Source organism: Loxodonta africana, chromosome 24, assembly GCF_030014295.1.
Source record: "Loxodonta africana isolate mLoxAfr1 chromosome 24, mLoxAfr1.hap2, whole genome shotgun sequence".
In the NCBI taxonomy this organism is placed as follows: Eukaryota; Metazoa; Chordata; class Mammalia; order Proboscidea; family Elephantidae; genus Loxodonta; species Loxodonta africana.
Window position 1 is genome coordinate 15,636,711 of NC_087365.1, and position 27,152 is coordinate 15,663,862.

The 27,152-nt window shown below is 37.6% G+C and overlaps 1 protein-coding gene across 5 annotated transcripts in view; it reads left to right on the forward strand.

The window, feature by feature from the left end:
* The window catches only part of TASP1 (taspase 1), a 351,413-nt gene that overhangs the window by 116,433 nt on the left and 207,828 nt on the right, over positions 1 to 27,152 (forward strand). For all 5 annotated transcript variants that reach the window (XR_002786162.2, XM_003411457.4, XM_064275770.1 and 2 more), the window contains one exon: positions 13,856 to 13,962. Coding sequence is in view for 4 of the 5 variants with exons in the window: in XM_003411457.4 (XP_003411505.1) it covers positions 13,856 to 13,962 (107 nt within the window). In the remaining variant the exon portion in view is untranslated. The remainder of the gene's footprint in view (positions 1 to 13,855; positions 13,963 to 27,152) is intronic.

The window sequence follows — 27,152 nt, forward strand, 5'->3', positions numbered from 1 at the left end:
ACATATTGTATGAGACCATAATTATAAAAACCCATGAAAAGATTTGCACACAGGAAAAAAAAAATCTTTGATGGTTACCAGAGAGAGGAGGGTTGGGAAGAGGAAATCTCTAACTAGATAGTAGACAGGTGTTAACTTTGGTGAAGGAAAAGACAACACATGATATTAGAGGCAGAGCAAAACTCGACCAAGGCAAAGCCATAGAATCTTCCTATTGTTGTTGTTAGGTGCTGTCGAGTTGGTTCTGACTTATAGTGACCCGACGTACAATAGAATGAAACACTGTCCAGCCCTTTGTCATTCTCATGATCGTTGTTACGCTTAAGCCCATTGCTGCAGTCACTGTTTTAATCCATCTTGTTGAGAGTCTTCCTCTTTTTCCTTGACCTCTTACCAAGCATGATGTCTTCCTCCAAGGACTGGTCCCTCCTGATAACATGTCCAGAATATGTGAGATGAACTCTCACCATCCTTGCTTCTAAGGAACATTCTGGCTGTACTTCTTCCAAGATAAATTTGTTTGTTCTTTTGGCAGTCCATGGTATATTCAGTATTCTTCGCCAACACCATAATTGTAAGGTGTCAGTTCTTCTTTAGTCTTCCTTACTCATTGTCGAGCTTTCACATGCATATGAGGTGCTTGAAAATACCATGGCTTGGGTCTGACACACCTTAGTCCTTAAAGTGACATCTTGGTTTTTTAACACTTGAAAGAGGTCTTTTTGCAGCAGATTTGCCCAAGGCAATGCGTCCTTTGATTTCTTGACTGCTGCTTCCATGGGCATTGATTGTGGATCCAAATAAAATGAAATCCTTGACAATTTCAATATTTTCTCTATTTATTATGATGTTGCTTATTGGTCCAGCTGTGAGAATTTTTGTTTTCTTTATGTTGAGGTGTAATCCATACTGAAGGCTGTAGTCTTTGATCTTCATCAGTAGCTTCAAGTCCTCCTCACATTCAGCAAGCAAAGTCGTGTCATCTGCATATCTCAGGTTGTAAATGAGTCTTCCTCTGATACTGATGCTGAGTTCTTCACATAGTTCAGGATTATTTGCTCAGCATACAGACCAAATAAGTATGGTGAAAGGGTACAACCCTGACGCACACCTTTTCCGGCTTTAAACCGTGCAGTTTCCCCTTGTTCTGTTCAAACAGCTGCCTCTAGACACAACCAGACACCTTGAGGGACTGAGTTACTGGGGCTGTGGGCTGGGGACCATGGTCTCAGAGAACATCTAGGTCAATTGGCATAACATAGTTCATAAAGAAAATGTTGTACAGCCTGTGTGGTGAGTAGTGTCTAGTAGCTTAAAAGCTTGTGAGCAGCCATCTAAAATATATCTGTTGGTCCCATAACATTCTGAGCAAAGATAAATGAAGAAAATCAAATATACAAGGAAAATATCAGTCCAAAGTACTAATGGACCACATGAACCAGTCTCCACCAACCTGAGCCCAGAAGCACTAGATGATGCCTGACTATTACCACCAAAGGCTCTGCCAGGAATCACAGTAGAGGGTGCCAGACAGAGTGGGAGAAGAATGTAGAACAAAATTCAAATTCACAAAAAAAGACCAGACTTACTGGTCTGACAGAGACTGGAGGAAGCCCCAGGACTATGGCCCCCAAACACTCTTCTAATTCAGAAATGAAGCCACTCCTGAAGTTTACCTTTCAGCCAAAGATTAGAGAGGGCTATAAAACAAACAATAACACATGTGAGGAACATGATTCTTAGTTCAGTCAAGTATAGGAGACCAAATGGGCAACACCTGCCCAAAAGCAATGATGAGAAGGCAGGAGGAGACAGGAAAACTGGATGAATGGCCACAGGGAACCTATGGTGTAATGGGAAAGTGGGAGAGTGCTGACACATTGCAGGGATTGCAACCAGTGTAACAAAATAGTCTGTGTATAAATTTTTGAATGAGAAACACATTTACACTGTAAACTTTCACTTAAAGCACAGTTAAATTAAAAAGAAATGAAAAGAAAGTTCCATCTTACATTATGCTTATTGCCTAATCTTCAGTAAAAAATTATATTACATGTTAATGTGGGTTAATGACATGCTTTATATTAGATTACCTTTTTGGGAGGCATACTTTGTAGGGTCCCCCCACCCCTCTGCCACCCAAGAGTGTCCCAGAAGATTTTAGAATCCGCTTCTGAGGCATATTCTAAAATGTCTCATCCTAAAATAGTTTCTTAAATTTCCAGTGTTTTTACACATATTTAATATGTCTTCCCTGCATGTAGATAGGAATTTCTATCTGGTATCATTTCTTTCAGCCTGGAAATTCCTTTAACATTTCTGGTAGTTTGGTTGTGCTGGTGAAAAATTCTCCCAGTTTTCAGTATCTGAAAAATTTTTATTTTGCCATCAATATAAAAAAAAAAAAAAAAGTTTTTTTTTTTGATGTAGACTTCTAGGCTGATGGACTTTTTGTTCAGCACGGTAAAGATGCCATTGTTCCTGATGGGAAGTCAGCCATCTTTCTTATCGTTGTTTTTCTGAATGTTGTGTCTTATTTTCTCTAAGTGCCTTTAAGATTTGTTCTTTATCTTTGGTTTTCAGCAGTTTGACCATGATATTACTAGGTGCGATTTTCCTTGTGTCCAGTTTTTGCTGTGCTTTCTGAATCTGTGGGTTAAAATTCTTATGAAATCTGGAAAAATTTTGAACACTCTTTCTTTGGATTTTTTTTTTTTTCATGCCCATAGAAATAAGCTTCTTGAACTTCGGTTACACTTGTGTTAAAATATAGTGTCTCACGTTATTGAGGCTTTCATTTTGTAAATCTTTTTTTTCTCTCTGTGCTTTAGCTTGTATAATTTCTCTTGACCTATCCTTGAAATTCACTGACCTTTTCAGCATTGTCCAATTTGATGCTTATCATATGCAATGATTTTTTTAAAAGTTACAATACAGTGTTTTCAGTTCTAAGATTTCCATTTGGTTCTTCTTTTTTCTTTTTTTAGTTTTCATATCTCTTGAAATTCTCTACATCTTCACCTATTAGCTCCACATTAACATATTTATCATTGTTATTTTAAAAACATTACTGTTAATTTTGAAATTTAGGTCTTGTGTGAGTCAGTTTCTATTAATAGATTTTTCTCCCTTGACCCTGGATCCCATTTTCCTATTTTGTTGCATGTCTAATACATTTTTTAAATTATTAACTATACATCATGGTTGATAAATTTTAGAGACTTATGGATTCTGTTATTTTCTTTTGAAGAATATTGAGTTTTGTTCTAGTATGTAATTCAGTTATTTGTGAATCACCTTATTTTATTACAACTTGGTCTTAGGTTTTCTTAAAGTCAGTCTATTTCAGCTTTGCTCTTTGTTCTATAGTTATTTCTTTAGTACTACCATGTGATCTTTAGTCCTAAGATAAGGCCTTTCTGGAGTTTTAGTGGAAAGCCTCAAACTTTAAACTCTCTCTTTGCTACAGTGGCAATTTCCAAAATCTCTATTAGCTTTTCAGCTGTTGTTTTCTTACTAGACTTTATGGAATCATACATCCTGCAAGGGTAGTTAAGGACACATCAAAGGATTTGAGGGGATATTGGGGCTCCCCTTTCTGTAGCTTTCTGATTTCCAGGATTCTTCCTTCAATTTCCAGCTGGTTTATAGGAGCCTCAGAGCCTGGGATTAAGCATGGTTAAGAGCTTAGCTATTAACCAACAGGTTGGCAGCTCAAATCTACCAGCTGCTCCTTGGAAACCCTATGGGGCAGTTCTGCTGTGTCCAGTAGGGTAGCTGTGACTCTTAACTGGCTCGACAGCAAAGGATTTGGTTTTTTTGGTTTGATATAGTAGCCCCAGGGTCCTTCATCTCAGGCTAATAAGACTGTGGTTTCTGCTTAAGCTCAGTTTTCTGTATATCTCATAGACTGGGAAGTGCCTCATGGGAAAAACTATAGAAATGTGTTTCTCACCCAGTGTATTTCCCTTCTTTCAGTGATCAAATCTCCTCTTATTTCTGCCAGGTTTTGGTCACTCTCCTTCAAATAGTTTTTATTTTACTTTTTTAGTTCTGTCCATAGTTTGTAATTGTTATTGGTCTGTGGATTAATTTGACATAAGCTAATTTTTCGTATCTGGGAGCTGGAATCTATGATTTGTGAATTTACACCTTTAGGTAACAAATTTTACGTTATAAAGGAGAGTTCATTATTTAAGCATAATATTTATTACTTTTTAATTGTGTGGTACAGAAATATGTTATCTTTTTAGAAATTGAAATATTCCAGGTAAACCTAAACATTTTCTTTACTTCCTTTGCCATTCCCAGCTTCCCCTGTCCACTCTGGTAACCATGGTTCTGAGTTTGATTTGCACCTCTCTGTTTTTGTGTTTTTATATACATGCGCTGTGTACCCACCCTAATGCTACATGTGGTATTATTCTTTTTGTAAGTTATTAAATAGTATAATAGTATTTTTTGTACTTTTTGTCAATCAGCAAAATATATTTTGAAATATGCCCATGTTGATACATGTAGGTCAATTGATTTTTTTTCAACTGCTGAGTGGCACTTTACCATACACTGTTTTTTTATAGATGGACATTCAGTTTCTTCCTCAGCTTTGCCATTAGTATTGATGATTCCATGAATGTTCCTGCACACATTGCTGTGTGACCCTAGTTACTCCCTCTACAATGCGACAGCACACTCCTTCTCTCTGCCCTGTATTTCCTGTTTAAATTCAACCAGCTCCTGTCCCTCTCTGCCTTCTCATCTCGCCTCCAGACAGGGGCTGCCCACATAGTATCATGTGTCTACTCGAGCTAAGAAGCACACTCCTCACCAGTATCATTTTATGTCTTAGAGTCCAGTCTCATCTTTTGACTGAAGAGTTAGCTTTGAGAATGGTTTTAGTTTTGGGCTAACAGAGACTCTGGGGGCCATGACCTCTGTGGTCCCTCCAGTCTCAGTGAGACCATTAAGTCTGGTCTTTTTATTAGAATTTGAAGTCTGCATTCCACTTTTCTCCTGCTCTATCAGGGATTCTCTGTTGTGTTCCCTGTCAGGACAGTCCTTGGTGGTAGCCAGGCAACATCTAGTTCTGGTCTCAGACTGATGGAGTCTCTGGTTTATGTGGCCCTTTCTTTCTCTTAGGCTTTTATTTTCCTTTGTGTCTTTAGTGTTCTTCATTCTCCTTTGCTCCAGGTGGGTTGAGACCAATTGATGCATCTTAGATGGCTGCTTCCTAGCTTTTAAGATCCCAGACACCTGTCACCAAAGTGGGATGCAGAATGTTTTCTTAATAAACTTTGTTAGGCCAGTTGACATAGATGTCTCCTGAAACCATGGTCCCCAGACTCCTGCCCCTGCTACTCTGTCCCTTGAAGTATTTGGTTGTGTTCTGGAAACGTCTTAGCTTTTGGTTTAGTCCAGTTGTGCTGACTTCCCCTGTATTGTGTATTGTCCCTCCCTTCACCTAAAATCATTCTTGTCTACTGTCTAATTAGTGAATACCCCTCTCTTCCTCCGCACCCCGTAACCATCAAAGAATGTTTTCTTCTGTGTTTAAACCTTTTCTTGAGTTCTTATAATAGTGGTCTCATACAATCTTTGTTCTTTTGTAACTGACTGACTAATTTCACTCAGCATAATGCCTTCCAGATCTTCCGTGTTATGAGATATTTCATGGATTCATCATTGTTCTTTATTGTTGTGTAGTATTCCGTTGTGTGAATGTACAATATTTTGTTTATCTATTCATCCATTGATGGGCACCTTGGTTGTTTCCATCTTTTTGCTCTTGTAAACAGTGCTCCAATGAACATGCGTATGCATATATCTATTCGTGTGAAAGCTTTTATTTCTCCAGGATATATTGCAAGGAGTGGGATGGCTGGATCATATGGTAGTTCTATTTCTAGCTTTTAGGGAAGGGCCAAATCTATTTCCTAAGTAGTTGTACCATTTTGCATTCCCACAAGCTGTGTATAAGTGTTCCAGTCTCTCCACAACATCTCCAACATTTATTAATTTGTGTTTTTTGGATTAATGCCAACCTTGTTGGAGTGAGATGGTATCTCATAGTAGTTTTGGTTTGCATTTCTCTAATGGCTAATGATCGTGAGCATTTCCTCATGTGTCTGTTAGCCACTTGAATGTCTCCTTTGGTGAGGTGTCTGTTCATATCCTTTGGCTGTTTTTTAATTGGATCGTTTGCTTTTTTGTTGTAGAGGTGTTGGACTTTCCTATAGATTTTAGAGATCAGACCTTTGTTGGATTTGTTATCGCCAAAATTTTCCAGGGTGTAGATTCTCTTTTTACTCTTGCGGTGAAGTCTTTTGATGAGTGTAAGTGTTTAATATTTAGAAAATCGTAGTTATCTATCTTCTGCTGTTTGTGTATTATTAATTAATGGTTTATGTCCTATTTATGTTGTGTATTAGGTCCTCCAGAATTGGCCCTATTTTTTCTTCTATGATCTTTGTAATTTTTTATTTTATGTTTAGGTCTTTGATCCATTTTGAATTAGTTTTTGTGTATGGCGTGAGGTATGTGTCCTGTTTCATTTTTTTTTTTTCTTTTTACAGGTAAACATCCAGTTTTGCCAGCTCCATTTGTTAAAAAGACTGTTTTTTCCCCATTTAATAGACTTTGGGCCTTTGTCAAAGATCACGTGACCATAAGTATATCTGGGTTCCCAGTTCTGTTCCGTTGGTCAATGTGCCTGTCTTTGTAACAGTGCCAGGCTGTTCAGACTACCATAGCTTTATAGAAGGTTCTGAGGTCAGGCAATGCAAGGCCTCTGACTTTATTCTTCTTTAATAGTGCTTTACTTATCCGAGGTCTCTTTCCTTTTCATATGAAGTTAATGATTCGTTTTTACATCTTGTTAAAGAATGCTGTTTTGGTATTTGGATTGGGATTGTGTTGTAGATTGCTTTGGATAGAACTGACCTTTTCACAATGTTGAGTCTACTTATCCATGAAATGGATATATTTTTCCATTTATGTAGGTCTCTTTTGGTTTCTTGCAATAGTGTTTTGTAGTTTTCTTTGTATAGGTCTTTTACGTCCCTGGTTAGATTCATTCTTAAGTATTTTATTTTTTAGGGGCTATTATATATAATTTTTTTTTTTTAAATGACATTGCTTTCCTGAATTCCTTTTTGTAGTTCTCTGCAAATATAGGGATAGTTTTACTTCTTCCTTACATTTGTGTATAGGTTTTTGTCCTCTGAGATAAATGCCCAGGAGGACAGTTGCTGGGTCATATGGCAGCTACGTGTTTAGCTGGAAAACTGCCAGAGTGTTTTCTAGAGTAGCTGGACCATTTTACATTCCTACCAGCAGTTTATGAGTGATCCAGGTTTTGAATATCCATGCCAGTATTTGGTGTTGTCACTGCTTTTTATTTCACACATTCTGATGAGTGTGTTGTTGTATCTCCTTGTAGTTTTAATCTGCACAGTGGTTAAGTGCCGGCTGCTAACTGAAAGGTCAGTGGTTCGAATCCTCTAGCTGCCCTGTGGAAGAAAGATGTAACAGTCTGTTTCTGTAAAGATTATAGCCTTGGAAACCCTATGGGGCAGTTCTACTCTGGATAATGGTGTTGAACATCTTTTTTGCATGCTTATTTTCCATCTGTGTATTTTTTTCAGTGAAAAGTCTGTTTATGTCTTTTGCCGGCTTTCTCACTGGATTATTTTTCTTTTTGTCATTGAGTTGTGAGGTTTTTATAGTTTCTGGATATGAATCGTATATATGTATATATGATGGAGAAGTGTATTGAATATACCATGGACTGCCAAAAGAACGAAAAACTCTGTTTTGGAATAAGTACAACCAGAATGCTCCTTGGAAGCAAAGATGGTGAGACTATGTCTCAACAGACTTTAGACATGTTGTAAGGAGGGATCAGTCTCTGGAGAAGGATATCATGCTTGATAAATTAGAGGGGTTAGCAAAAACGAGGAAGACCCTCAATGAGATGGATTGACACAGTGGCTGCAACAATGGGCTTAAGCATAACGATTGTGAGGATGGCACAGGACTGGGCAGTGTTTCGTTCTGTTGTACATAGGGTTACTATGAGTCGGACCCAACTCGATGGCACCAAACAACCAGAGCATTTTATATATATACATACGTGTGTGTATGTATACATATATATACATGCACATACATATATATACAGACACATACACATATACACATACCACACACACATATATATACATATACATATATATATACACACACAAACATATATGTATATTCTATTTATGTGGTTTAGAAATATTTTCTCTCAGTCTGTAGCTTGTCTTTTCATCTCTTAACAGAGTCTTTTGCAGAAGAAATGTTTTAATTATGATGAAATCCAATTAAATCTGTTTTTCTTTTATGAGTTTTGTTTTTAATGTCGAGCCTAAGAACTCTTTGCCTAGCTCTAGATCCTGAAGAATTTCTTAGGAAATGAGAATTTTTTTTTTCTAAAATTTTTATTTACTGATGAAGATCAAAGACTACAGCTTTCAGTATGGATTACTCCTCAAAATAAAGAAAACAAAAATCTTCACAACTGGACAAATAAGCAACATCATGATAAATGGAGAAAAGATTGAGGTTGCCAAAGATTTCGTTTTACTTGGATCCACAATCAACGCCCATGGAAGCAGCAGTCAGGAAACCAAATGATGTACTGCGTCGGGCAAATCGGCTGCAAAAGACCTATTTAAAGTGTTCAAAAGCAAAGATGTTGCTTTGAGGACTAAGGTGCACCTGACCCAGTTCAAGATATTTTCAGTCTCCTCATATGCATGTGAAAGCTGGACAATGAATAAGGAAGATGAAAGAAAAATCGATGTCTTTGAATTATGGCATTGGCAAAGAATATTAAATATGCCATGGACTGCCAGAAGAATGAATAAGTCTGTCTTAGAAGAAATAAAGCCAGAGTCCTCTTTGAAGCGAGGATGGCGAAACTTCTTATCACGTACTTTGAATATGTTATCGGGAAAGACCAGTCCCTGGAGAAGGACATTATGCTTGGAAAAGTAGAGGGTCAGTGCAGAGGAGGAAAACCCTCAATGAGATGGATTCACGCAGTGGCTGCAACAGTAGGCTCAAGCATAACAATGACTGTGAAGACGGTGCAGGATTGGGCAGTGTTTTGTTCTGTTGGATATAGGGTTGCTATGATTCACAACCAGCTCGTTGGCACCTAACAATAACAACAAAACTTTTACAGTTTTGTGTTTAATGTTTAAATCTGTGATTCATTTTGAGTTAATTTTGTATGCAGTGTAAGTGTGAATTAGGATGAGGTTCATTTTTTTTGCCTTTATATGTTCAATTGTTCCATCACCATTTGTTGAAAAAGATACTTTTGCCATTGAATTGCTTTGACACTGTTAAAAAAAAGTTGGACATATTTGTGCATGTCTGTTTCTTAATCTTTTATTCTGTCCGTTGATCCATGTGTCTATTCCTCAACACCACACAGTAATATAACTATAAGTCCTAACATTGACTTACTCACTTTATTCTTCTTTTTCAAATTGATCTATCGTAGTTCCTTTGCCCAGCTTTACAAATTTTAGAATCTTCTTGTCTATATCTATCTGTCTGTCTGTCTGTCTGTCTGTCTATCTATCTATCTATCTGTATAGATAGATAGATATATAAAAATCTAGTTTATGTTTTGGTGGGAGTTGCTTTAACCTGTATACCAAATTAGAGACAATACAAATCTTAATTGAGTTGATGGAAGGATGGACATTATATATCTTCCCATTTATTTAGGTCTTCTTTGATTTCTTACTTTAGATTTTGTAGGTTTTAGCGTGGAAGCCCTGTGTTTGCTTTTTTAGATTCATACCTAAGTGTTTCATTTTTAAAAAAACAATTGTAACGGTATTGTATTTTAAATATTGGTGTCTGTGTTCATTGCTAATATGTAGAAATGTAATTGATTTTTTAAAGTTTTTCTTGTGTCCTATAACCATACTAAACTCATAGTAAAATTAGTTCGAGGAGCTTTTTTTTATAGATTCCGTTGGGGATTTTTTTCTATGTAGACAGTCATCTGCAAATAGAGACGGCTATTTTTTTCCTTTCCTATCTGTATGCCTTTTATTTATTTTTCTGGCTAGCTATAACTGCTAGAACTTCTAGCACTGCGCCGAATAAGAGTGATGAGAGTAGACATCCTTGCCTGAGTTTGGGGGAAGCATTCAGTATTGAACGTTACGTATGATGTTATTTATAGTGTTTTTTGCCTTGTTTGATTTATTGTTGTTTTGGTACATGCTCTTTATCAAGTTGAGGAAGTTTTTCTCTATTCCTATTTTTATGAGAGTTTTAAAAAAAAACATGAGCAGGTGTTAAAATTTATCATGCCTTTTCTGCTGCATTGATTGATATGATCATGTGATTTGTCTTCTTCAGCCTGTTTATATGATGGATTTTATTGATTAACTTTCAAATATTGAGCCAACCTTGCATTCCTACAATAAACCCCACTTGGTCATGGTGTAAATTCATTTTATATATTGCTTCATTTTCTCTGCTAATACTTGGTAAGCATTTTTGTGCCTGTTTTCATGTGGGACATTGTTCTGTGCTTTTATTTTCTTGTACTATTTTTGTCTGGTTTTGGTATCAGGAAAATACTGTTGTTAGGTGCAATGTAGTTGGTTCCAACTCATAGCCACCCTATCATAACAAAATGAAATGTTGCCCAGTCTTGTACCATTCTCACAATGGTTGCTGTGTTTGAGCCTACTGTTGCAGCCACTGTGTCAATCCGTCTCATTGAGGGTCTTCATCCTTTACCGAGCATGGTGTCCTTCTCCAGGGACTGGTATTCTTCCTCAGCACCATAATTCAAATGTGTTAATTCTTTGGTCTTCCTTATTCATTGTCCTGCTTTCACATGCATATGAGGTGATTGGAAATATCATGGCTTGGGTAAGGTGAACCTTAGTCCTCAAAATGACATCTTTGCTTTTAAACACTTAAAAGAGGTCTTTTACAGCAGATTTGCCCAATATAATAAGTCATTTGATTTCTTGACTACTGTTTCCGTGTGTGTTGATGGTGGATCCGAGGAAAATGAAATCCTTGACAACTTCAATATTTTTTCCATTTATCATGATAAATTGCTTATTGGTCCAGTTGTCAGAGTTTTTGTTTTCTTTATGGGGAGGTACAGTCCATACTGAAGGCTGTAGTCTTTGATCTTTACGAGTAAGTGCTTTCAATCCTCTTCACATTCGTTAAGCAAATACTAGCTTCATTTAAAAAAAAAAAAGGTTGGTATTCTCTCCTCTTGTGTTTCTTGGAGAAGATTCTTCAGAATTGGTATTAATTACTGTATTTTATGAAAATAAGGTGCAGTTGTGTCTTCTGCTTTTGTTTACCAGCCATGCCTCCTCTCCCCCAGGTATTTTTGTAAACACGCTATGCTAATTTTTTTACAGCAACCCTGGAAGAGCATTGGCAAGGGACACTTAAGAGGGTGCCGCCTATAGGGAGTGGGGGAGAATGTGACCGGCAAACATAGAGGGCGTGCATTATTTATGTAAAATTGTGGTATTTTTTTAAGTGTTTCATAGAATTCTCCAATGAAACCATCTGTGACTGAAGTATTTTTGGGCAGATTGTTTTGTTTGTTTTGGGGGGCAGGTTTTTAATTACAAATTTATTTTCTTTAATATTTATGGGGCTACTCAAATTATTTCATATTGGGTGAGTCGTGGTGGTCTGTATTCTTTGAGAAATTGGTCCATTTCATTCAAATTGCCAAATTTATGTACGTATAGTTTTTTATATTATTTCTTTATTGTCCTTTAGATGTCTACAGGTTCTGTAAGAGTCCTGTTTCATTCCTCATATGGGCAATTTCTGTCTGTTTTCATGTGGGACATTGTTCTGTTTTTTCTTTTCAGCCTTGCGTGAAGTTTGTCAATTGATAGTTTCAAAGAATCAGCCCTTCTTTGCTTTTTCTCTGTTTTTGGTTGTATTGATGTTGGCCCTTACTTGCTCTGTCTTCTGCTTGCTTTGGGTTTAGTCTGCAGTTCCTTTCTAGGTTCCTGAGGTAGGAAGTTAGATTATTGATTTGAGACTTGACTTCTTGTCTAACATACAGGTTCGGTGCTGTCAGTTTCTCAGCACAGCTTTAAGTGTCTCACATTTTGGTATGTAGTATTTTAATTTTTTTCAGTTTAATGGATTTTAAAATTTACCTTATGAGTTCCTGTTTGATCCATGGATTATATAGAAGTATGTTTTTCCAGGAGTTTGGAGATTTTACTCTTATCTTTCTATTATCGATTTCCAGTTCAAATTAGTATACAACCTCTCAGGGATAGGTTTTTTGTTCTCTGAATACACTCCCCTCTCTTTTTTCCCCTCACTCTATGCTATGATCTAGGATAATCTTTTCTGCATGTGCTTCGTATTGGGATAGGGGATAGGGATGGACTTGCTGAGTTCTGCGTCATCCTTAGTGTGAGGGTAGTAGCCCTTTCAATTCCCAGTTTGCTATGAGGAATGTCTTCTGTCGATCTCCCCACCTTAGACAGGATGTGAGCCTTGACTTCTGCTGCCCTTGACACCATTTAACGCTGCAACATTGGCTTTAGTCCTCAGTTTACTCCCAGGATTTAGCTTGGTATATCTTGTGAAGTTTTCAGTGTTTTTAAGGTGGTGTTTTTCATATTTTATCCATAATTTTTAGTATTTTTTTTCTCAGTGGAACTATTACTCTGAATAACTTAGTCTGTCATTATCAGAAAACTTCAATAACCTTTTCAGTGTTATATTCCAGTTTGTGAGTTCTGTTAGCAGCTAGATCTGACTGGTTATTAAAATCTAAATATCAGGGTTTTAAATTTCAATTATATACATTTTTATTTTTAGAAGTTCTTTTCATTCTTAAGTTGGCTTGGTCATTTTATTGTCTTTTGCTCCTTAATTGTATTTTCAATTTCTTCTTTTATTTCTTATTTTAATTTGTTTTATATTCTGTGTCTGATTATTCCAGTAACTGAGGTCCTTGCAGGTCAGATTCTGCTTTCTGATATGTGGCTGAATTTTATTCTTGGTGGTTTATTTCTCATGTGGTTTTGCAACTTTTTCTTTAAAGCTATGAGCTCATGTTAGTTGAAGCCTTGGAATTCTTTAAAGTCTGGGTAAGTTGAGGTATCTTTTTCCAGGGAGTATGAGTATTGCATTTGTGCCCGGAGGCTTTCTGAAGGGCTACCACACTGAGATCACTTCTGGCTTTTATTTATTTATTTTTTAGGCCACACAGTTAATATGAATTCTCTAAACTTTCTGACTGACCTTCTTGACCATAAATTTTCTAAGAAGGCTTTCTCCCTTAACATTTAGAGCCAAAGCTGAGACTTGCAAGGTTACAATTTTTGGGTGGTATGTGAAAAATTTTTTCTAGTTCTCTGTTTCACTGGGCATATCACTCTTTGGGGTTCCCTCCTTTTAGTATGGATAATCTCCAATATGTTTTCTCATGCTGCACTGTCGCCAGGCTTCATCTTCTGTCCTCTATGCAGAGTCCTTCAAAGGCAAAGGGGGAAGTGACATGAATTAGCAGAAACCTCTGGGTAGCGTCTACCTCAGGGCTTACTTACTTGTCTGTCTGGATTTTACCTTTTTAACAATTCTTTAGCCTTAGGTTATTTCTCTTCTTCATCTACCACCTCAGTGTATATTGGGAAAAAAAAAAAAAAAAATTAACTCTTTATCCAACATTCTTAAGGATTTTGTTCTGGGAAGGCTCTTCAGGGTACCTAGTCTACCCTGTTGCCCTAATTCTTCTTAAATGTTATTTTTAATGTTTCTTTTATAGGATTCAGTTTAGCTGCATTTAAAAGAAACAAGAGGAAACTAGAGCTGGCAGAAAGGGTGGAAACAGATTTCATTCAACTAAAGAAAAGAAGACAATCAAGTGAAAAGGTCAGGAAGTATTTGAAATATTAATAATTAATACATCATAATGGTATCTTTTATCTTCTATCTGTATTTAGATACATAAGCTTCTAGACCATTGTTATCCAGTAGAAATATAGTGCTTGCCACATATATACTTCTAAGTTTCCAGCAGCTACATTGAAAATAAAAAGAAACCAGTGAAATTAATTTTAAAATATTTTACGTAACCCACTGAATCCAAAATATTTCCACATGTAATGTACAAAAAAATTACTATTGAGCTATTTTACATTCCTTTTTTGTATTAAGTCTTTAAGAACCGTGTGTCTTTTACACTTACAGCAAATATGTCCTCTCTATTTCAATTTCTTAAAACAGTTGAAAACGTAGATTTACATACTCAATTATTCCAGACATACTTAAAATTTTTCATTAATTGAATTGAGTATCTGTTTCAAAATTAAAATTTAATAAAGTTGAAAAATCAGCTTTTCACTTGCAGTAGCCACGTTTTCAGTGCTCAGTAGCTAGATGTGGCTCAGACTGCTGTTCTGACTGCAAGTCTAGGTGCTGATTTTTTATGTGGCTATTCAGGAGTTTTGGGCATGTGGGTAAGGAAATGTGTATATTGGATTTATAGGTTTATTAATACACTCTAATTACATGTGTCTGTTCCCTGTTCTGCCATTCTGTTTTTGCTTTCACACATTAGTTTGCCATCATGAGTTCATGTATAGCATTCCTTAGGTGTTTTGGGATGTAAAAAGAAGTTGAAAACCCCAGCATTCATGCTCAGCCTTGTAACTTGGAGGTAGTGAGCACACAGTTCATGATGAACAGCTCACATCACATGGCCATTTGATGCACCTCAGTACCTCATTAATATTCTTTGACGATTAGTCCTTGTACAGTTGCTTATATAAAGGTGTATGCTTTCTTTTGTAGTTTTATATGGTTTACCCGTACGTAAATGCATAATAAATCATCTTTGATAATATTAGATATGTTCTTAGGCTGTTGCCACATGAAACAATTGATGAGTTTGGTCCACACTTTTTTATTTTTCTTCCAGAGACAAGTAGGATTTTAGAGCCAAATGAATAAATTGATAAGTAAATCTCAGTGACAGTAGATAGTTGTATGGCTCTGTTTCTTGGGTTTCTGCATTCTGTGTGATACCTGGATGAGCAGGGATTTTTGTTATGTTTAAAAAAAATGTGATAAAATTTGTGTACAGTGAACCATTTAATCAGTTTTTATTAACGTATACGCCTTTGTAACCTATCAACCTGTGAAGATATAGGATATTTCTAGTTCCCTTCTAGTTAATCCCTACCCTTTAGAGGCCACTATTCTGATTTTTATCTTCATAAATGAATTTCACCTGCTTCTTGAATTTTATATAAATGGGTTCATACAAAATGTACTCCTTTCTGTTTTGCTTCTTTCAAAAAATGTTTTTGAGACATTATATCACTGGTTCTTTTTTTTATTGCTGAATAATATCCCCTGTATATTCATACTGTAATTTATTTATGCTCCTCTTGATGGACGTTTTGTTTGTTTCCAGTCTTTTACTATTATGAATAAAGCTCCAAGAACATTTTTGTACAGGTCTTTTTTTGTGGACATCAGATTAGGATTTTATGCATGGGAATATCAATTGATATTATGGGGAATGTCTTCAGCTGGTCTTATTTAGTTAATTCATTGTTTCAGAAAAGATTTATTGAGCCACTAATCTTGGTACAGAGGTGGATGGTACGAAAACAATGATGAGCAAGATGGTGAAGTTTATACTAAAATGAGAGCTTACATTTTAGTGGCTAGATACTGAAACATATAATCCTATAGTTAAGATAGTTACTATGTTCGATAACTGCTATGAAGGAAAAAAAATTAAGATGATATGAAAAAGAATAACTTGGATATGAGTATTGGAAGGAAGACTCCTCTAGTTAAGATGCCCAACAGAGACCCCTATGAGGGAATAACATTTGAGGAAATACCTGAAAAATAAGAAGTAAGTTTTATGAAAAGTCAGTGAAAGAGTGTTCCAGGAAGAATGAACTGCATGTGCAGAGGCCCTGATGGGGTGAGGGAGAGGAGACTTGGCATACTGGAGGAATGGAGAAGGGGAGTCAGTATGCCTAAAGCAGAGTGAATAAGGGGAGACTGGTATGGGACAAAGTTAGAGAGAGGGGCTCGCTCCTTTAGAATCTGGTAGATCATGGCAGTTGAGCACAACAGTTAAGTGTTGAGCCGATAACTGAAAGGTTGGTGGTTTAAACCCACCCAGCAGCTCCTCAGGAAAAAGACCTGGTGATCTGCTTTCTTAAAGATTACAGCCAAGAACACCCTCTGGAACAGTTCTTCTCTGTCACATGGTGTCGCTATGAGTTGAAATCGACTTGACGACACACAATGGCAGATTGTGGCAAGGAGCTTGGATCTTATTTCAAGAATAACGGGTAGCCACTGATGAGTTTAAAGCAGGGAAGCAATGCTGTCTCATTCATATTTTACAAAGTTTTCCTGGGTTTCCTACATAGAGAAAAGATCAAAGTGGGAGGCAAGAGTAGAAGTGAGAAGACTGTTCAGGAAGGTATCACAGTTGAAAGATGATGGCGGTTTGGACTGTGGTGATAGGGATGGAGATGGAGATACTTCCAGGATATATTTGGAGCGTTCCTAGAGGGACAAGAATTATCGATGCCTTATATCCTGGTGAGGAAGAGAAGAACGTTTTAGCTGGACAGATTGAAGGTTTTATCTTGAGCATTTGAGTATTGACACTAACAAAGGTGAGGGCAGCTGGAGAATGTATTGCTTCCTGTTGGGAAGTGGAAATCAAGACTTTTCTTAACCCGCCTCCAGTTAATGGACTGGTCTTAATCATTGATTTTCATTTTTATTATAAACGAACTATCTGATGCCAGTAGCACCCAGACACTCAAAGCCAGTTGGCACCTTTTATGTGCCACGCTCTCTGTTCCTTGCGGGTGGATGATATATATGCTACTGTCTTATGGTGGTCGGTTTTATCATTGTAATTACGTAATCTTTTAAATCTTGTGTAAACTGATGAATTTTGAGTTTAAAAAGAGAGTTGTCTATTTGAAAATTAAGTGAAAAGACTTGAAAAAGCAGAGTTTAGTTATAAAAAAACTGATGTAGAATTGAATATGGGCAAGCCAACTGTAAAAGATTGGGAAAAATAGTAAAACATCTAGAAGAATTCAGAATGCTTTGCTAGTGTCTTTATATTCCTGTTCTATTTTAGATAAAATGAAACTGAAAATCACGGGATAATTCAGTGTGTTATAGTCATACAAGAGGGATGATATGGAACACTTATCCATGGACCCGTAGTCAAAGAAAAGACCATGGTCCCACATGAAAAGATTTGCTAATGAATAAAATTTGTGTTATAAAAAAAAAAGTGTTTAAGGTACGTGTCTTTTTTTTTTTTTTCTTAATGATTACTCCTTTGCCTACGAATTTTCAACTTTTCAAGATTTTAACCAACCACTCATCATCTTGGACAAGAAGGTTTCCAGTAAAAAACTTGATACTGCAGGTGGAAATAATAACTGTGGAGTTGGTTATGTGAGCCTGAAGCTCATGGGAAGGTCAGGCAGGAGATACCCATTTGGAAATTATTGACATCAAATGGAATATCAATCTATGTGAGTAGTTGAGCTTACTTATGTAATGAGAGTAGATAGAGATCTGAAAACTGAACCTTGGGACAGTTCAACACATAGAAGTTGGGAGGAGGAAGAGCTAGCAAAAAAGACTGAAAAGTAGTAGTCAGCCTGGCAGAGAGGTACAACCAGGAGAGTGTCTAGGGAGCCAGCAGAAGAGTTTAAAAGAAAGCAATCATCTGAGTCAAATACCGCTGAGAAGACAGCTAAGAAACCTGGGTGTTAAATTTGGCTCCTGGAGACTTTTACCTGGGCAAGGATGGTTTCTGTGATGTAGTGAAGTCAAACACCAAAGAGGAATGGATTGATTAGGGAGAATAAAGGTGAAGTTTGTGAAGATTTGCCATGCAGTGGAAAGAGAGAGATACCATAGTCAGTTATGTTCTGTGAACTTAACGAATTGTTTAACATGCAAAGCCTCAGTTTCCTTATTTTAAAATGAGAATAAACCAAAAAACAAAAAACTGTTGTCTTTGAGTTGATTCCAACTCGTAGTGACCCTATAGGACGGAATAGAACTGCCCCATGGGGTTTCCAGGGAGCAACTGGTGGATTCGAACTGCTGACCTTTTGATTAGCCGCCGAGCTCTTAACCACTGAGCCACCAGGGCTCCAAAATGAGAATAGTGGTATTTTACTCCCTAACAGGGTTGTTACAGGGAACAAAAGTGAAAATGGGTGGTCAAGTGCTTTGTGGCTACCACTGACAGTCATAAACACCATAGTCTTTGCCATGTGACCTTTACTTTAGTCAGTCTAAGAAACAGAAAACTACCCTGATGGCTTCGTGGTTAAGAGCTCAGCTGCTAACCGAAAGGTTGGCAGTTCAAACCCACCGGCTACTGCATGGGATAAAAGACCTAGTGTAAAGATTTCTGCCTAGGAAACCCTATGGGGCAGTTCAAGTCTGTCCTTTCAGGGTCGCTATGAGTTGGAATTGATTGAACGGTACACAGCAACAGCAGCACCCAAGTTAGTTACCCTGGATAGAATCTTGCAGTGGAGGAGGGGAGGATGGTAAGGGAGATAGTGGTGAGTGAAGAAATTGACTTCAGGCATGATTCAAACAGAATATTCTAGACATGTTAAGCGATAGGAAAATATCTTAATATTCAGAATAAACTTTCATATTTATAAGGCACTGCGTTCAATATTAACCTACAAAAATGACTGAGACCCAGCCCCAGCCTTTAGGGGTGATGTGGGCCAGAGGCATTGTGTTACAGCAGTTTGCTGCATAACTTTGGGAGGTCTTGCCTGCAGTACTGAAAATAATAAAACATGTACCCACAAAGAAAAGACCACCAGGTAATGAGCTGATGGGGCAGAAAATTATAATTTTTAAGAGGAAACGTAGTAATTTTTTTTCAGCAATGTGACAGGAAAGGGCACATAGCTGCTTTCTAAATCGACCTGTATTTAGTTTGCTTCCCGTGTCCTGTCTGTGTAGTTCCAGCATAGTTTTGGTTAGCGAGCCTTGATGAAGGCCCAGTCCTACTGTTTGTTGTGGCTACAGAAAAGAAGCTGTCAGTTGAGTGTGTGAGTATAATAAAAAGAGTAGAACATTTGATAACTTTTCTGAATGTTCACATTTTTGTTACTCAGTACCAAAGGAAGCAGCCAGTGCCTTGAAAGAAGTATATAGCTGAATAAATCAGTATTTTAAAACTTGAAAACAAAGTAGACAAATTTAGAAATTTTTGTTGTGTTGGTATTTTTGTGTCTCTGTGTGTATGTTTAAACAAGTAATTGATCACCCAAACATTATCATAGTACCAGTGGAAATCAAAATTAAAGCAAGAAAAATATTTAACTAGCTTGTTACCTCAATAAATTAGTGTTTTTGTTTTCTTTAGTCTTTGAGATGCATTTATATTTGATTTAGTTTAAAATAAGAGTGGTTAGTCCATGAAATACTTTTGGCTGTAAACAGTAGAAAGCCTGACTGGAGCTTAGGAAATCTATATATGTCCCCCTGCTCCCTGGCCTTTGGCCACATAGTAAGAAGTATTTGGTTGCTGACATTAGTTTGGTTTTCTCATGATGCTGGGACCAGCATAGCGGGAACTCTCTTTGGTCTTTCTCTCATGCCTTTTACCTCATGACTGTAATGTGGCTCCTGCAATCTTAGGTGTCTCATCTGCATTCAAGGTGAAAGGAAGGCAGAGTGGAGGAGACGGTTAGTGCCACATGTATCTGTCCCTTTTTTAATCTGGAATGCAGAAGTTTTTCCAGAATCTCCCTTCAACAGACTTCTCCTTAGTTATTTTGGGGGTAGGGCGAAAGGGGCACAATTTGGTCACACACATTCCCAGCTGAAAGAGAGACTGGGAAATTTAGTGGATATTCATAATTACAATCTCATAGACACATTGTCTTCCCAAGCAAAATTACAATTTTATAATCAAAGGAGGGGTAATGGAGTGGTTATTAGGTAGGCAATTTATAATATGTAAAATAAACAGAACTTTTTCATGTCACCCTCCTCCCCTTAATTAACATGTTCCCTTGTTACTACAAATTAATGTTAGGTTAAGTAGCTAATGTACACAAAAATCAAATAAGCACTTTTCGTCTCTTCATTCAGATATATGGATTTTAAGGTATAATATTAAAAAATGAGGAGAAAGAATTCTTAGTAATTGTCCATTCTTAGAAATTTATACCTCTATTTATGCCTTGCTTATTTATTTTATAACTTAGAAGATCATGGAGGAGGACAACATTAGTATCTGGCTGTAGTATTGTATTGTAACGTGAAGATCCCTGTCCTACCCTCCTCTTTGGGTGGAACCAACTAACCTGGGCTTTTCTTTTAGCCCTTTCTTTCCTTTATGGTGTACAGATAGTCCATAATTTGTACTGCAGTGCCAAACTATAAAAATGACAGTGCGGAGGCGGAGCCAAGATGGCGGACTAGGCAGACGCTACCTCGGATCCCTCTTACAACAAAGACACGGAAAAACAAGTGAATCGATCACATACATAACAATCTACGAACCCTGAACAACAAACACAGATTTAGAGACGGAGAACGAACTAATACGGGGAAACAGTGATTGTTTTCAGAGCCTGGAGCCAGCGTACCAGTCAGGTACGGCACAAGCACGGAGAGCTGCTCCACCCCCCTGAACTAACCCCAGGAGGGGGACCAGCTGGTTCCGCGGCGGCGTGGGACACAGCCAGTAGGAGAAGTCCCCGGGAGGCAGTGACTGGTCTTGGAACGGGGAGAGCAGCATCCCAGCCAGGGAACCATCCCGCCGGGATTTGGACTGGACGCAGGTACGGCATAAACATGGAGAGCTGCTCCACCTCCCTGAACTAACCCTGGGAGGGGGCCCAATTGGGTCGCGTGGGCGGCGTGGGACGCAGCTGATAGGAGAAGTCCCCGGGAGGCAGCGACTGGTATTGGAGCAGGGAGAACAGCGTCCCAGCCGGGACACTCGGTCAGGGCACAAGCACGGGGAGCTGCTCCACCCACCTGAACTAACCCCGGGAGGGGGCCCAACTGGTTCGCGGGAGTGGCACGGCCACGCGGCTGGAGGGACGAGAAGTCCCCGGGAGGCAGCGACTGATTTTGGAGTCAAGAGTGCACCGTCCCAGTAGGGGAGCCTTGACGCTGGGCGTGGGGCTGGAAGTGGAGGATCTGACCTTGACTCCAGCGGGCCAGACCTCCCGGGGGCAATCTCCACACAGCCAGCACACATAGGCGACGCGCCCCATGGGAATCTCAGATATAATAGTCATTCCAAGCAAGCCAAGCAACTCTGGCTATATTCTGAGGTGCTACTCTCCTATCTCTCTGTTCCCTCCCCCACCCTCCCCAGGCGGCTTCATTAACATCCAAATAGCCTGAGCCAGAGGGAGAACTCTGATAGGGATCAGACTGCATTTTTTTTTTAGCGGATTTTCTGGAAAAACTAGTTTCCCAGTGATGGCTCGGAGACAACAATCCATATCAAACCACTTAAAGAAGCAGACCATGACAGCTTCTCCAACCCCCCAAACAAAAGAATCAAAATCTTTCCCAAATGAAGATACAATCCTGGAATTATCAGATACAGAATATAAAAAACTAATTTACAGAATGCTTCAAGACATCACAAATGAAATAAGGCAAACTGCAGAAAAAGCCAAGGAACACATCGATAAAACTGTTGAAGAACTCAAAAAGATTATTCAAGAACATAGTGGAAAAATTAATAAGTTGCAAGAATCCATAGAGAGACGGCATGGAGAAATCCGAAAGATTAACAATAAAATTACAGAATTAGACAACACAATAGGAAGTCAGAGGAGCAGACTCGAGCAATTAGAATGCAGACTGGGACATCTGGAGGACCAGGGAATCAACACCAACATAGCTGAAAAAAAATCAGATAAAAGAATTTAAAAAAATGAAGAAACCCTAAGAATCATGTGGAACTCTATCAAGAAGGATAACCTGCGGGGGATTGGAGTCCCAGAACAGGGAGGGGGGACAGAAAACACAGAGAAAATAGTTGAAGAACTCCTGACACAAAACTTCCCTGACATTATGAAAGACGAAAGGATATCTATCCAAGATGCTCATCAAACCCCATGTAAGATTGATCCAAAAAGAAAAACATCAAGACATATTATCATCAAACTCGCCAAAACCAAAGATAAAGAGAAAATTTTAAAAGCAGCCAGGGAGAAAAGAAAGGTTTCCTTCAAGGGAGAATCAATAAGAATAAGTTCAGACTACTCAGCAGAAACCATGCAGGCAAGAAGGGAATGGGACGACATATACAGAGCACTGAAGGAGAAAAACTGCCAGCCAAGGATCATATATCCAGCAAAACTCTCTCTGAAATATGAAGGCGAAATTAAGATATTTACAGATAAACACAAGTTTAGAGAATTTGCAAAAACCAAACCAAAGCTGCAAGAAATACTAAAGGATATTGTTTGGTCAGAGAACCAATAATATCAGATATCAGCACAACACAAGGTCACAAAACAGAACGTCCTGATATCAACTCAAATAGGGAAATCACAAAAACAAACAAATTAAGATTAATTGAAAAAAAAATACACATAACAGGGAATCATGGAAGTCAATAGGTAAAAGATCACAATAGTCAAAAAGAGGGACTAAATACAGGAGGCATTGAACTGCCAGATGGAGAGTGATACAAGGCGATATAGAACAATACAAGTTAGGTTTTTACTTAGAAAAATAGGGGTAAATAATAAGGTAACCACAAAAAGGTATAACAACTCCATAACTCAAGATAAAAGCCAAGAAAAACGTAACGACTCAACTAACATAAAGTCAAACAGTATGAAAATGAGGATCTCACAATTTACTAAGAAAAACGCCTCAGCACAAAAAAGTATGTGGAAAAATGAAATTGTCAACAACACACATGAAAAGGCATCAAAATGACAGCACTAAAAACTTATTTATCTATAATTACGCTGAATATAAATGGACTAAATGCACCAATAAAGAGACAGAGAGTCACAGACTGGATAAAGAAACACGATCCATCTATATGCTGCCTACAAGAGACACACCTTAGACTTAGAGACACAAACAAACTAAAACTCAAAGGATGGAAAAAAATATATCAAGCAAACAATAAGCAAAAAAAAGAGGAGTAGCAATATTAATTTCTGACAAAATAGACTTTAGACTTAAATCCACCACAAAGGATAAAAAAGGACACTATATAATGATAAAAGGGACAATTGATCAGGAAGACATAACCATATTATATATTTATGCACCCAATGACAGGGCTGCAAGATACATAAATCAAATTTTAACAGAATTGAAAAGTGAGATAGATACCTCCACAATTATAGTAGGAGACTTCAACACACCACTTTTGGAGAAGGACAGGATATCCAGTAAGAAGCTCAATAGAGACACGGAAGATCTAATTACCACAATCAACCAACTTGACCTCATTGACTTATACAGAACTCTCCACCCAACTGCTGCAAAATATACTTTTTTTTCTAGCGCACATGGAACATTCTCTAGAATAGACCACATATTAGGTCATAAAACAAACCTTTGCAGAGTCCAAAACATCGAAATATTACAAAGCATCTTCTCAGACCACAAGGCAATAAAACTAGAGATCAATAACAGAAAAATTAGGGAAAAGAAATCAAATGCTTGGAAAATGAACAATACCCTCCTGAAAAAAGACTGGGTTATAGAAGACATCAAGGAGGGAATAAGGAAATTCTTAGAAAGCAACGAGAATGAAAATACTTCCTATCAGAACCTCTGGGACACAGCAAAAGCAATGCTCAGAGGCCAATTTATATCAATAAATGCACACATACAAAAAGAAGAAAGAGCCAAAATCAGAGAACTGTCCCTACAACTTGAACAAATAGAAAGTGAGCAACAAAAGAATCCATCAGGCACCAGAAGAAAACAAATAATAAAAATTAGAGCTGAACTAAATGAATTAGAGAACAGAAAAACAATTGAAAGAATTAACAAAGCCAAAAGCTGGTTCTTTGAAAAAATTAACAAAATTGATAAACCATTGGCTAGACTGACTAAAGATATACAGGAAAGGAAACAAATAACCCAAATAAGAAACGAGAAGGACCACATCACAACAGAATCAAATGAAATTAAAAGAATCATTTCAGATTATTATGAAAAATGTACTCTAACAAATTTGAAAACCTAGAAGAAATGGATGAATTCCTGGAAAAACACTACCTACCTAAACTAACACATTCAGAAGTAGAACAACTAAATAGACCCATAACAAAAAAAGAGATTGAAACGGTAATCAAAAAACTCCCAACAAAAAAAAGCCCTGGCCCGGACGGCTTCACTGCAGAGTTCTACCAAACTTTCAGAGAAGAGTTAACACCACTACTTCTGAAGGTATTCCAAAGCATAGAAAAAGACGGAATACTACCCAACTCATTCTATGAAGCCACCATCTCCCTGATACCAAAACCAGGTAAAGACATTACAAAAAAAGAAAATTATAGACCTATATCCCTCATGAACATAGATGCAAAAATCCTCAACAAAATTCTAGCCAATAGAATCCAACAACACATCAAAAAAATAATTCACCCTGATCAAGTGGGATTTATACCAGGTATGCAAGGCTGGTTTAATATCAGAAAAACCATTAATGTAATCCATCACATAAATAAAACAAAAGACAAAAACCACATGATCTTATCAATTGATGGAGAAAAGGCATTTGACAAAGTCCAACACCCATTTATGATAAAAACTCTTACCAAAATAGGAATTGAAGGAAAATTCCTCAACATAATAAAGGGCATCTATGCAAAGCCAACGGCCAATATCACTCTAAATGGAGAGAACCTGAAAGCATTTCCCTTGAGAACGGGAACCAGACAAGGATGCCCTTTATCACCACTCTTATTCAACATCGTGCTGGAAGTCCTAGCCAGGGCAATTAGGCTAGACAAAGAAATAAAAGGTATCCGGATTGGCAAGGAAGAAGTAAAGTTATCACTATTTGCAGATGACATGATTATATACACAGAAAACCCTAAGGAATCCTGCAGAAAACTACTGAAACTAATAGAGTTTGGCAGAGTCTCAGGTTATAAAATAAACATACAAAAATCACTTGGATTCCTCTACATCAACAGAAAGAACACAGAAGAGGAAATAACCAAATCAATACCATTCACAGTAGCCCCCAAGAAGATAAGATACTTAGGAATAAATCTTACCAAGGATGTAAAAGACCTATACAAAGAAAACTACAAAGCTCTACTACAAGAAATTCAAAAGGACATACTTAAGTGGAAAAACATACTTTGCTCATGGATAGGAAGACTTAACATAGTAAAAATGTCTATTCTACCAAAAGCCATCTATACATTTAACGCACTTCCGATCCAAATTCCAATGTCATATTTTAAGGGGATAGAGAAACAAATCACCAATTTCATATGGAAGGGACAGAAGCCCCAGATAAGAAAAGCACTACTGAAAAAGAAGAAGAAAGTGGGAGGCCTCACTTTACCTGATTTCAGAACCTATTATACAGCCACACTAGTCAAAACAGCCTGGTACTGGTACAACAACAGGCACATAGACCAATGGAACAGAATTGAGAACCCAGACATAGATCCATCCACGTATGAGCAGCTGATATTTGACAAAGGACCAGTGTCAATTAATTGGGGAAAAGAAAGCCTTTTTAACAAATGGTGCTGGCATAACTGGATATTCATTTGCAAAAAAATGAAACAGGACCCATACCTTACACCATGCACAAAAACTAACTCCAAGTGGATCAAAGACCTAAACATAAAGACTAAAACGATAAAGATCATGGAAGAAAAAATTGGGACAACCCTAGGAGCCCTAATACAAGGTATAAACAGAATACAAAACATTACCAAAAATGATGAAGAGAAACCCGATAACTGGGAGCTCCTAAAAATCAAACACCTATGCTCATCTAAAGACTTCACCAAAAGAGTAAAAAGACCACCTACAGACTGGGAAAGAATTTTCAGCTATGACATCTCCGACCAGCGCCTGATCTCTAAAATCTACATGATTCTGTCAAAACTCAACCACAAAAAGACAAACAACCCAGTCAAGAAGTGGGCAAAGGATATGAACACACATTTCACTAAAGAAGATATTCAGGCAGCCAACAGATACATGAGAAAATGCTCTCGATCATTAGCCATTAGAGAAATGCAAATTAAAACTACGATGAGATTCCATCTCACACCAGCAAGGCTGGCATTCATCCAAAAAACACAAAATAATAAATGTTGGAGAGGCTGCGGAGAGATTGGAACTCTTATACACTGCTGGTGGGAATGTAAAATGGTACAACCACTTTGGAAATCTATCTGGCGTTATCTTAAACAGTTAGAAATAGAACTACCATACAACCCAGAAATCCCACTCCTGGGAATATACCCTAGGGATACAAGAGCTTTCATACAAACAGATATGTGCACACCCATGTTTATTGCAGCTCTGTTTACAATAGCAAAAAGTTGGAAGCAACCAAGGTGTCCATCAACGGATGAATGGGTAAATAAATTGTGGTGTATTCACACAATGGAATACTACGCATCGATAAAGAACAGTGACGAATCTGTGAAACATTTCATAACATGGAGGAACCTGGAAGGCATTATGCTGAGTGAAATTAGTCAGAGGCAAAAGAACAAATATTGTATAAGACCACTATTATAAGATCTTGAGTAATAGTAAACCTGAGAAGAATACATACTTTTGTGGTTACGAGGGGGGGAGGGAGGGAGGGAGGGAGAGGGTTTTTTATTGATTATTCAGTAGATAAGAAATGCTTTAGGTGAAGGGAAAGACAACACTCAATACATGGAAGGTCAGCTCAATTGGACTGGACCAAAAGCAAAGAAGTTTCCGGGATAAAATGAATGCTTCAAAGGTCAGCGGAGCAAGCGCGGGGGTCTGGGGAACATGGTTTGCGGGGACTTCTAAGTCAATTGGCAAAATAATTC